At 34.8% G+C, this 13,417-nt stretch overlaps 1 protein-coding gene across 1 annotated transcript; it reads left to right on the forward strand.

Moving 5' to 3' along the window:
• Positions 1-246: 246 nt before the first annotated feature.
• LOC118733040 (nose resistant to fluoxetine protein 6-like) lies at positions 247-13,412 on the forward strand (the record flags this gene model as incomplete). The annotated part of the gene is made up of 8 exons (XM_036462213.1): positions 247-256; positions 1,898-2,109; positions 10,000-10,208; positions 10,338-10,489; positions 10,552-10,706; positions 11,253-11,585; positions 13,114-13,307; positions 13,388-13,412. Coding segments are annotated over exons 1-8 (1,290 nt in total), but the record flags the coding sequence as incomplete, so codon positions are not given.
• Positions 13,413-13,417: the final 5 nt, after the last annotated feature.

The raw sequence follows: 13,417 nt of genomic DNA on the forward strand, positions 1-13,417 counted from the left end.
GGGGGTGAGACTTAAAAAATTCTTCATTTGATTTTTTAAGGACCACCCTAATGTACATAGGTACATATTGCACATTCATAAATAATAGAGAATAGCAAGCAGTTTTAACAACGTAATATTTGTTCTATCATGAAGTATGCAGTGATTTGGTATTTGTATTTTGAGCTAGTTTAACAGATATTGCTATAAAAATATAAATATTCAGCTAAAATTTGAGGACTAAATAAAGGCTTGCATGTACTTACAATGTATCGAAGTAAGTAATTTTTCCCAATTTGTATATTACACTGAATTAGTCAAGTTTTAGTTAATATTTTGTGCTTAAGTATATTTACGTTTTAAGTTTCCCCAAAAAAAAGTGAAAGATAAAAAAAATCAAGGAATATTTTCCACGTTTTTTCGATAAAAGCATTTGAAATAGACAACTATTTTTTGCATTTTCCGTTGAATTGATAAACAAATTTCGCAGGGACCTACAAACTGTACGCCGCCACCGAACGGCAAAAATCAGAAATCAGAAGCTTTTTCATGGCAGAAATACACTCGGAGGTTTGCTATTGCCTACCGAGGAGCAACCGGTGTTAGAGAAAACTTTTTCTGATTTAGATGTCACATGGACCAGGGTCTAACCCATGTCCTGGGGAGTGGTAGTCCCCCTAACCACTCAGCCACAATTACAACTTAACTTATCAATTCGTCAGAATTTTTTTTTTTCGATCATGATGAATTAACGGTACTCTTAAATTTTTATATGAAAATTGAAGTCGGTTTTGTTTTTTGTTTAAAAACTACTTGTTATCTTACCACTTAATCTTCGAGAAAATCCGGGCTCTTTGAAAACTCAGGTCTTGGAGGGTCTAGTCGGTACTGTCTGCAAGTAAGAGAGCTCTAAGGCTTAAGGCGTCGAACAGGCTGGTTGTATTTTAGAAAAAGTTGGGGTTATATGTATATAGAGGCTTTAAATTTCAGTGAACGGAGATCCTTCGATAAATATATGATATTCCAATCTTCACTGATCGATTCAAAATGAATAAATGAACGGGATTAAAGATCGGATAAAAATACTGACTACCAGATTAGACTACAGCAATTTTTTACAGCTTGTGATATATGAAAATTTGGTAGATATCATAGACCTCTTACTCACTCAAATTGAGTCGAAAATTTATAAAATCTCTTGGGCAACACAACGTCAGTCTTTACTGCGTTTTGGGAAGCATTTAAGCGGGGGAGTGCTAGGGAAAGAAGTCTGCTACAAAAATTTTGGAACCAAGTTCAAACATATCAGTTTCCTGTTCTCACAAGTTGAGGAGAAATTCAGGTGAACCAATTTGGTCGCATGCAGAGTATCGCGATAGATCTGGCCATCTTTCTATAAGCAGAACGTAAAGATACTTACAGCAACTCTAGTGGTGCAATCGCCATTGGCCAAATAAATATGTCGATGTCAGGCCATGTATGTATAACGATTTCTGCAGAAGTTCTGAAAAGACCAAAAAAAGGAAAAAGTTCAAAAGAACACGAAAACCGTTTATTAACGTCGAATTTTATCGATTCGTATGAAATTTTTTTTTTTGCTTTAAATACGCAAAAGTATTGTATTCAACATTTTGTAAAATAATTGGAGAAATGCAGTAAAAATTTAAAAAATTACACTTAGCAGATCCCCACCCCAAGTTAGCCATATGTATTTAACTTTTAGAAAAAGAAGCAATATTTTGTGTCATTTTTATTAATAAAAATCAAATTTTTTACTTAATTCGCTGCTGAAAAAGGTATGTTACATTTAAAAGTGTATAAATGTAGAATGTTTAGCAACAGCCCGTAGACTATAACTTCGTCTTCAATATGTACATGTGCGAGTTAACTACTTTAGTTACTTATGTTTTTCTTTCAGTGTACGATGCAATGGCCAAATCCCCATCTGGTATCGAAAGTGGTGTTTTGCATCAGTTTGGACATTTCGATCAATGCTTAGATCAGCGACATTTTTATTCGAATGCAAACGGAAATGGATCTAGTGAGCTTGTAGTGCGTTCAAAATATTGCTTAGTAGATATAAAAATGGATGGATTCACATTGCAAACGGTGGGCAGTCGTCAAAAAGAGGTAAGAATGTATTTAAAATACTTTAGTAAATGAGCATTTAACGCGTGTATATGCTAACCGTATATAATTTTGACAAATATTTACGCATTTTGAATGTACATTCATTTTATTATCAACTAGCAAATGCCCGGCTTCACTGCGCCTTAAAAGTATTTTTGTGCTTTAAACTTTCCTTAACCTCTTAATTTTGATACCCATATTGCAATATTCAATTTATCTTACCAATTAAAATTAATTAAAATTTTAAAACTGGTGGCAACCTACAACAAAAATATTTACGGCTGTAAGCCTATTTAAACCTCTCTATTTTTGCGGCCATATTGCAATATTTATATTAAAATATGAATATTTATATAATATTTTATCAATTTACATAAACTGAAATTTTCACACAAGTGGCAACTCTCTATTTTTTTCTCTCTATATTTTAAGTTCGACCTCTAGCAATACATCGGTGAAAACTGCATTCAATTTCATGCATTAGTTTTCGATTGATACGCGTACAAACATACAGACGGACAAATAGACAGACAATAATTCTAAAAATTGTTGATTTGGCTTCTGTTGCTCTCATGAAGACCCCCCTATTTATTAATTTTTCTTTAATATCTATAATGTACAGACAATATATGCATAATAATAAATATACATAGATATTTTATACTTAGTACTTATTTTGCTCTCTTATTAGCTAATCGCTATGAACTTCAAAAAGAACCTGAAGTTGAATTGTAAACGCTTTATTTATTTATGTATGCATAGTGTCATGGTTATGTAATGCTAAAATTTGGTGATCGGTTATGGCCAGCCAGCCGAACTTTATTTTATTACCATAATTTGCGCGGAGAAACCGTTGTTAGCTTAACGGGGTCTTCTTTAATTGCATCGAATCGTAATTACGTTCCAATGTGTTCTTCATACTACTTAAATACTCACTTTTTTGATCGCAAAGTTTTAAAGCACTTGGTGAAGCGCTATGCCAGCGGAATACTAATGTGCTAATTTGATCGTTCAATATGGTTTCGATATGCTGCCCAGGTCCTATTTGACGTAAATTTATGATAAGTCGAAGGTAAATGCTGTAAAGTTCTTGAGCGTAGGAGACTATTTTAATAAATGAAATGAAGTGGGTATTTATATTAAAGTGTATGTACAGTAGAATATCGATAAGTCGGAGGCTCGATAACAAAATAGCGATGACTCATTTTAGAAAACTATCACAGTTTTTGCCGTTCTTGTACCCAAAAGTTTTATTGAGTGCTGCAAATTTCTTTTTGGAGTAAAATGTAAACAAAAATGACAATTTAAAGACGAAATTCTCGAAAAAGTAAAATTAGCCGCTCTATTGCTGCTAAATACCTGTTCAACATGCTTTGAAAAAAACCTTGGAAAAGCTAAATACTAGTGAAATTACTTTTAGTAATTCGAACAATTATCATTAACGTCTTATTTCGATTTATACACACAAATACCCAGTTTTTCTAGGCAATGTTATAACTTCAGAAACCATCTACATACGAGACGTTTATTTTGAAAGTACCTCATGTGCTTAAATGACCGGCTACTTGTAGCCGAATGCATCTGTAAATCGCTCTATCGTCCAGATTTAAAAATAAATAAACAGATGGTCACCGTAGTTATAGAGCTTGCATTGCATCTTCAAATATATAAAAACATTAATATGTATTATTATCGGAAAATCAACTATATGCTTTAAAAGAAATTTAACAAGTAATTTTTTTTAATAATTAAAAGTAGTGGAAATCCTTCTTTTTTCTTGTAAGCAAATTACTTTATTCTTGTGGATTGGGCAGAGTACACTTAAATTCCAGTCGTCGGGCATGCGTTCATCTGACCATATGAGGTGATGCATGCACCTCATCAGCTCCTCGCCGCCGTACTTGAATAGCTCGGCTGGCAGGCCGTCAGATCCAGCAGCTTTGTTGTTTTTCAGCCGCGTAATCGCTATTCGTATCTCGTCATAGTGAGGCTGTGGGACAGCTACTCCATCATCATCGACTGGGGACTCGGGTTCGTCTTCTTCACTACTTTCAGCGCTGCTGCCATTCAGTAGGTTGTAAAAGTGTTCCCTCCACAATTTAAGTATATTCTGGACATCGGTCACTAGGTCGCCATTGTTGTTCTTACAGGAGTTCGCCCCGGTCTTGAAATCTTCCGTAAGTCGCCTAACCCTCTGGTAGAATTTTCGGGCGTTCTTCCTGTCGGCCAGCATCTCAAGCTCTTCGCACTCACGTATTTCGGCCTCTCTCTTCTTATTGCGGCATTGTGTGCTCTGTCCAATCCACAAGAAAGGCGACCCCGCCATACGCGCCAACTACCGCGGAATCAGCCTTCTAAGCATAGGTTATAAGGTCTTATCGAGTGTATTGTGCGAAAGACTGAAGTCCACCGTAAACGAGGGGATTGGACCTTATCAGTGTGGCTTTAGGCCTGGGAAATCCACCATAGATCAGGTATTCACAATACGCCAAATCTTGGAAAAGACCCCCGAGAATAGGATCGACACACACCATCTATTTGTCGATTTCAAAGCCGCTTTCGACAGCACGAAGAGAAGTTGCCTTTATGCAGCGATGTCTGAATTTGGTGTCACCGCGAAACTAATACGGTTGTGTAAAATGACGTTGAGCAATACCACCAGCTCCGTCAGAATAGGGAAGGACCTCTCCGAGCCGTTTGATACCAAACGAGGTTTCAGACAAGGGGACTCCCTTTCGGGTGATTTCTTTAATCTGATGTTGGAGAAGATAATAAGAGCCGCACAACTTTACCGCAATACTTTACAAGAGCGTACAATTGCTGGCGTATGCCGACGACATCGATATTATCGGTAAAAACAAGAGCTACGTCTGTTCTGCCTTCTCGGGATTGCATAGAGAAGCAAAGCGAATGGGTCTGGTGGTGAACGAGGACAAAACGAAGTATCTCCTGTCAGCACACAAACAGTCAGAGCATACGCGTCTTGGCACCCACGTCACTGTTGACAGTTACAAGTTTGAAAAAGTAGACGACTTCGTTTATTTGGGAACCAGCATTAACACCAATAATAATGTCAGCCTTGAAATCCAACGGAGAATCAGTCTTGTCAACAAGTGCTACTTTGGGCTGAGTAGGCAATTGAGAAGTAAAGTCCTCTCTCGTCGTACAAAGATCACACTCTATAAGTCACTCATCATGCCTGTGCTGGTGTATGGCGCGGAGGCATGGACAATGAAAGCATCTGATGAGGCGGCTCTTGGAGTTTTCGAGAGAAAGATTCTGCGAAAGATTTACGGACCTTTACGCGTTGGTGATGGCAAATATCGCAGACGATTTAACGATGAGCTGTATGAGCTTTACAACGATATAGACATAGTGCAGCGAATTAAAATTCAGCGGCTCCGCTGGCTTGGCCATGTCGTTCGAATGGACAGAAACGCTCCTGCTCTGAAAATATTCAACGCGGGCCGCGATGCTGGTAACAGAGGAAGAGGAAGGCCTCCTCTGCGTTGGAAAGACCAGGTGGAGAAGGACTTGCCTTCACTTGGCATTTCCAATTGACGTCAGTTAACACAGAAGAGAAATGACTGGCGTGCTGTTTTGGACTCGGCCAAAATCGCTTAGGCGGTTACAGCGCCAATAAAGAAGAAGAAGAGGAAATTACTTTATTATCAAGACGATGTCCTAATACGAGTCAATTATTCGACACTGCACATAATTTCAACAACTTTCAAATGCATTCGGCTAAACCCACTTCAAAATCTGGGCTGAAATGCAAAATTTTTTTTCAAAGTAATTTATATCCAATTCATTTGGTTAATTTTCTTCCGATGTTTTAAAATTTTAGCGCTAGGAGTTTATCACGTCCCTTTTCCAATTCGTCATATAATTCTTACGACATGAAGACATCGCTTGAAGAGGTCAGAAATGAGAATATGGGCCTTATTCTGTATCACGAACGATAGGCAAAACGAACGATTCTTGTGCAGACGACAACCTCTCTGATTGCGATTTTAAACTCTATCGGTCGTCTTCGTCTTGCTTTTCATACATTACGTTGCAATAGTCTCGGTTGTGTTTAAACTGGCTAAAATGATGCCACCGGACTAATTTTTGAAGCATTCCTCTTCGTGTTGCCTATCGTTCGTGATACAGAATAAGGCTGTATAGATTCCGACACGGGGAAATTTATTTAAGAAAGAAAGTATGGGGAGTGAACTAAGGTGAATGCGAGTTAGGCAATGAATTTGGCTTAACCTATGAAGACTTGTCACATGAAATACGGAATGAAGTGTAGACCAAACAAATTATACATATTTGTAGTTCGTATATATGTAGTGGTCAGTCTAGACTTAACAATCTTGATTGTTTTGAAAAATATTAAAACAAGTTGATAGCAGAAATTTATATTTTTTAATTACGTTGTTTACTTGAGCATGCATATGAATGGACACATCGTAAATAAAGAAAAGTGTGTATATTTACATACATATCTATTGAAAAAATTAAAACCAATTCGACTCGTAAAATCTTAATTTTTGTCACTTATGTACATATATGTACAACGCAAAGTAAAATATTTTATCAAGACTATTAATCCTCTCTAGGAATAACTGGTTAAACGTGTCTAATTAATAAGTGTAACTCCGTGTACGATTGCACAAATACTTGCCTAAGCGCAAAAGCTTTTATTTGCTTAGAAAAATCTAGAATTATACATTTTGCATGCTGATATATAGTTAAGTTATACGAGTATGCCCGATTCTAATCATTTGCCTTGAGCTATTTGTTTTCATTTTGCGTATTTAGGATGACTCTTTTAATTGCACACATATACAGTTAAATAATTTTAGCGTCAAAAAATTATTAAAATAATTATCTTCATCACTAAAGTATTACATACCCTTACATGAGCTGTTTATTTTGAAAGTGGCATAAGTCTTTTTGGTTTTAAAACGCGTTTGAAAATATTGATGCTAACTTATGAGAAGATTTACTTGAATTTCTTATCTTAGGATATTTTTCTCAGTATAAACAATTTAGTATAGTCTTGGAAAAATCACCACTTTTCATTATAAATAGTTAAAAAAAAAATTACTGACATATCAATTTTGTCCGATGTGTATTACTGAAGTGATGTTTTTAAAGGACAGTGATTTACTAAAATTGATAAATAAGTTACTTTTACTTATACACACGCAATTAGGGGCCAAATAGAGTAAAAATGCGTTTTAGGTTTTTTCCCTCTGGCGTTGGGGGTTTTTTAAAGACTTTGAAATTTCAAATTTTTGACTAGTTCCAAACTTAAGTATTTAAAAAATTCAGTGCAATGTAGAATAAAAATATGGGAACAAAATGAAAGCAAACATTCTTTAGAATTCGAAAATATTTAAATTTTTTGGTTCACAAGGACGAATTGGTATTGAAATTGCCTTTGTAATTATTTTTATTTTTTTCAAAGTTTTGACTAGTTTCAAAACTTATGTATGTATTTAAAAAATTCAGTGCAATGTATTTACAATAAATATATTGGAACAAAATGAAAGAGAAAATTCTTTTGAATTCGAAAATATTTAACTTTTTTGGTTCACAAGGACGAATTGGTATTAAAAATGCCTTTATAATTATTTTTTTATTTGTTGCAGGTATTAAAGTGGAAGGACAAAATTCGAAGATGTGGTCGTGTATAATTATTTCAAAAATAAATATTGCAAATTTGCAAGGATGCTCAAGGACAAAATTTTAATTAGCCATTTCTCCATTTGCACCAAAAAATTTAAAATATTTCAATTCTGCAGGGATTTCTCTTTTATTTGGTCCTTATGTTGTTATTCTTATTGCACTAAATTTTTTGAATATCTTTCGGAACTAATCATATCTTTGAAATTTCAAAGTTCTTTTAATAAAAATCCTGACGCCACGGTGAGCGTATGTTTGTGTGTGTGTAGAAATCTTATTAATTTTTTTTACTGAATAGTTGCCGTTAAAATGTAATTAGTGTTATTCGTTAATTCGACTTTTTCGAAAACGTGACTTATGCCACTTTCAAAATAAACGGCTCATATCTACACATAGATATATATGTACATATGTATGTATTTGCTTATTATGCGTACTTTCATTTTGAAATGATTACCGCTATAGTGACGTAGCGAATAATTTCGGTAAGAGACATTCAACTGGCTTATTATTTACATACATACATACATACATATATAAATATGTATGCAAATACGTTGTCTACATTATTGTTCCTTTATCTATGCATAACGAATGCCAACATCTAAATCAGGGATATATATCCATCGCGATGTTGTATAAGCTTGGAATATAAAATCGCAATAAATGGTGGGAAAAAGAATATGTTTGAATATGTCGACGTCCATAAAAATTCCTCTGTTGTACAAAGTTTATGAAATAGTACGGAAAGTGTTGGAAGTAGTTAAATTTGTCGAAATTTCTCGACCCCAATACAACGTGGCTAAAAACTAGGGTGACCAACTCGGTTTTTCCAAACCGGTTTCCACCGGTTTTTTGGAAATCTGTAGGCGTTTTTTTTTGGAATCTTGATTTTTCGAATATCGAATAAACCTGATTTTTTGACCGAACAAACCGCTTTTTCATATCATCCAAATCCAATAAAAGTTTTAAGTTTTTCCAAATTGTCCAGTTTAAGGGAATCCCCTAAATGGTTTTAAAAGTATGTATATCTCCGCTTATTTGGGAATGAATGCTTGGCGATTAAAGGCTTTCTACGTGTTTGGCCGAGCTTTTCGTAAAATTCGTGCTCTGCTTTTTTATAGCAGAAGTATACTCGGAAATTGAAATTGAACCTGGGATCTCCCGAGGAGCAGTAGGCACCTCTAAGCACTCGGCTAGGGTGGCAAGAGCACTACTTAAAATCGAAGAAAGTCCGAAAAAATGGAATAAATTATAAAAATAAGACCAAACGTGCGTTTTTAACTGATTTCTTTTCTGTTTTTGGCCATGACTTCATACCAAAATAAGTATTTTTATTGCATAAAAACTATGTAACATAAAACCGGTTTATCCGGTTTTTCCAAATTGCCATTTTTCGAATAACTCGAAAACCGGTTTTGTAAAAAATGTGAATAATCGGCAGTTTCAGACTTTAACCCAACTAAACCTCCTACCGTTATGCACCCGGAGGAGAGTACTATAGTCCAGTATTTCGTTTTTCTCTTTTTTATCATCAAAAATCAACGCAAATTTTAAGACATTTTTATACTAAAATTGAATGGGCTATAAAACTGCATCCTTCTTATTAAAAATTTTGCAATTTTGATGAGATTTTGCAGATTTCTCCTAAATTTCGTATACAGTTTCACACTTAGATTTATATGGTGTTTATTAAAATACAATTGAACCAAAATTTTTTAGCACTAAAATACTGAATACTGATTTATTGATTAAATTCTTCTGTGAAGCAAATATGCGATTTTATATAGTTATCTATGTATTTACTTATATACTTATGTATGTTTTTTCCATAAAATCGAATGGCTGCAGTTATCGCTAAATAACTCACAACATAACAAAAAATGAAACCAATTAAAGTGCAAATTTCTGATTTTTCGTAAGCAATTCGGCTGTCAATAGTGTGCCTCTAATGTGTGATTTGTATAAGTGAAGGAATTATTTATTGTGTAATATGTCACCAGTTTTATGACTAACTTGACCCCTTGTAAAATATCAACAGACTATTGCCCAGAGCTAATATCGCCTTAACACATATTAAAGCTGTTCAGACTTTTGCAATATGCGTAACAGAGAATATGAAAACAAATTGACATCAATCAGTCATAATTTGCCAAAAACCAAAATGAACAAAAAGCGAATTAATGTCATTGTTATTGCTTTTAATTGCAGGCCTTGAAAAGCATTGGTGATGCAGCAGTGGTGGTGGTGTCGCATTGGGGCGCATGCGTGCCAGCGTCTTGTGAGCCCACCGATGTCGCTCTGTTTTTGCAGAACTACTTGCAACGCCCGGTGTTAAGCGTCAACGAAACGGCCTGTCAGCTGAGCAACGTTGGATCCGGCAGGGCGTTGCACGTCGATGGTGGAATGTTTGCTTATGCGTAAGTGGGTTAATCATTTTACACACAGCCATATGTACATATTTACATATTTATATTTATATGCTAGGTAATGGCTTAAGTAATTGCTTGCTATTTTTTTTTTTTTTTGTAAATTCGAATATTTTGCAGTGTTGTGCTATTTCTGTTTATTTTGCTGGCTACATTGAGCACCGCCTATCATTGCTACTTGATTTATGCGTCGAGAAGTGCCGATGATGTCTCGAAACGCGCATTGCAACAAGAAACATTGACAATCGCATTGTTGTCGTTCTCAGTTATAGGTGGGTGTGATATTTGCATATCTGTAGATTGGATGATATTTTTTTTTGTTTTCATATTGCAGAGAATACGAAGAAACTGTTTCAGGCGAGTAAAGACCAGATGGGGCTAAACTCGATAAACGGCATCAAAGCAATGGCAATGTTGCTGATACTTGCCGGGCATGCGCTGTCGTTTATCTATGGCAGTCCCACTTATAATGTGGCGTTCGTAGCAGAGGTAATAATAACGACTAATGTTAATTTATGTACATACATACATACGCATAAAAAACGAGTTTTGGTTTAATCGCTTGAAACCGTTAGCTTTAATGACTATTTCACAATTGTTTACTGAATGCTTGACATTTGTATTAATTCACATACATATACATATATACAGTATTGACCAATACAATAGCACCCCCCATTTCAAAGTTATTTCTTTATTTTTAGGAATTTTCAAGTAAAATACAGTTCATTCTCCAACAAAAACCATATAAACCCAAGTTTTAGACTTTATAGAATTCTAAAAAAAAAATTCAACAAATTTTAAATCTTTTAAAGGGCTACAAAAAATTCGACAAATTTTCACCCAAATTTCAAAATTTTTTCTTAGAAGTGCTAGAATTTTTTTCGGTATTAAGAGATATTGTTTGCCATTAATAATTAATTATTTCCCCTTAGGGACTTTGAAATGGGGGTGCTATAGATATGCCCAATACTGTACTTACATATTATATATTTTTTTCTAATTTCTCTGTTTGCAAATCACCACACATCTTAGCAAACGAAATTCCCCACATTTGCATTCCTCTACAATTCCCTATTATTTGTGGATACGTTTCTGTTGTTGAGTGGTTTCCTGTTCTGTCGCATTATGCTGGTCGAACTGCATCGTCGTCGTGGTCAAATAAATCCGTTGATTTTGTACATTGGCCGCTACATTCGCCTAACACCGGCCTATATGGCAATTATCGGCTTCTACATGACCTGGTTTCCGAGCATCGGCAGCGGTCCGTTATGGGCAGAGCGCATCAGACGTGAGCAGGAGCGCTGTCAGGCGTCATGGTGGCTTAATATACTCTATGTAAATAATTATTTCAACACGGATAAGTTTGTAAGTACATACTTCTATTACGCATATACACTTGTGCTCATATAATTAGGTCACCTTTGAGAAAAATTGATCTAGTACGCTGTTTTTAATTATATCATCACTAATCTTGTCATGAATCAGAAAGTAACTGTAACTGGAGTATATTCTCGAAGAAAAACCGGCTAAAAAGTCGTTTAAGATAGCCGTCTACGATTCGTTTTCGAGTACTTTTTCGAATCGAAAAAGCATTCTTATGCGAATATAATATATTATAAAATATTGTGGTTCAAGAAAAATTTCCAACAGAATGAAAATTTGTTCTTGTGCTGACAAATTACTACAAGCTTCTTTTACTTGAACCCTAAAACTTCTGGTGCAAGCACCACATGATGAATAATATTTCTGGATAAAAAGTGGATTTTATCTTACTCACGAAATACCTCTTCAGGCAGTTTAATATTATTCAGTTTTTAAATTACTTTCGTACCCTTGTAAATAAAATCACTCTTTTTAGACACACGCGTCGTATGAGCAACATTCAGTACAATTTTCACGATTCAAGTCTACCTAATCGATTGTTTATTTTTTTTTTTTTTAGATGTCTAAACTGGTTGGGTGTCCCTGCTCTTAAGTTTACAGTAAAACTCTTCAATTGATCGCCTTTTTGGCCCATGCTGATTTTCATGACGCGATCGTGTTTTGACCAACAAAAAACCAATTCATCATTGTTATGCGGGAAGAAAAATTTCGACCTAGCGATAATTTTTTTTTTGTAATGTAACATTTTGAGGTTCTGTGCTCTTTGTTCAAGATAATGGCCGGTTTTAGATCTTTCCTTCAATTAAAGGGATTTTTTTTTAGACTAAGAGCCGTTTTAGGAAGCAACCTTTAACTTTAAAGCTCACTTTATATTTAAAGGTTGTATTAAAAATAAGGTTATGTCTAAAGTTAAGCATTTCTATTATTGGTTTTTGTCGTATGTATGTTTCTTTGTTGTAAACCAATATAAAATCGATGATATAATGCTTTACTTTAGACGCAATCATAAAAGCAACCTATATATATAAAGTAAACTTTAAAGTTACAGGTAATTGAGAAAACGGCCCCAACTAAACAAATTGTATTCTATCTATGCCAGCTTTAAAAATTTTGGTCAAATTCCCTCAAGCGCAGGTAATTTACTAATGCCATGTTTTTTTTATAATATTACATATTATGTTTTTGATTAAAATAGTATAGCTTGAAAGCTTTCATTAATTTTTCACAGAAAAAGGTATCAACTGACCTATTGGCAGCAGCGCAATAAGCACCTTAAGTAAGAAAATAATTTAGTTAAAGCCTCATTTACAGCTTACTTTATTAAATTTCAAGACAGACAAATTCCCCGGTTCTATGGTAAAGTGAACCCCAGGTATCGTTTGAGTAACAGCGTCAGCCTTATCAAACAATTAGCATCTGACATCCTTACAACTATTAACTATATCCCTTTTTTAACATTATCCAAATTCTTACATAAAAATTTAAAGTTTGCCTCTCTTTGAATTTGTAGTGTATGTTCCAATCGTGGTATCTGTCTGTCGATACGCAACTTTTCTTCATTGCGCCAATTTTCATCTATCTACTATTCAAAATGCGAAAATATGGCCTTCGCTTGCTGATTGCAGCTGTCGTTTGTACCACAGTTATTCCATTTGTGGTGACATTTGTGCGGCACTTGGATCCAACTTTGTTGGTCTATTCAGAGTAAGTAAAAAAATTCGAATGCTGCTACTTAAATAGTATGTTTTCGGCAACTTACTTACTTTCATGTTATATTTTTGTAGCGAATTAACCGACTTGGCCAGTAATAAATA

Source organism: Rhagoletis pomonella, unplaced genomic scaffold, assembly GCF_013731165.1.
Source record: "Rhagoletis pomonella isolate Grant_MI unplaced genomic scaffold, Rhpom_1.0 Rhpom_scaffold_00001, whole genome shotgun sequence".
Lineage (NCBI taxonomy): Eukaryota > Metazoa > Arthropoda > Insecta > Diptera > Tephritidae > Rhagoletis > Rhagoletis pomonella.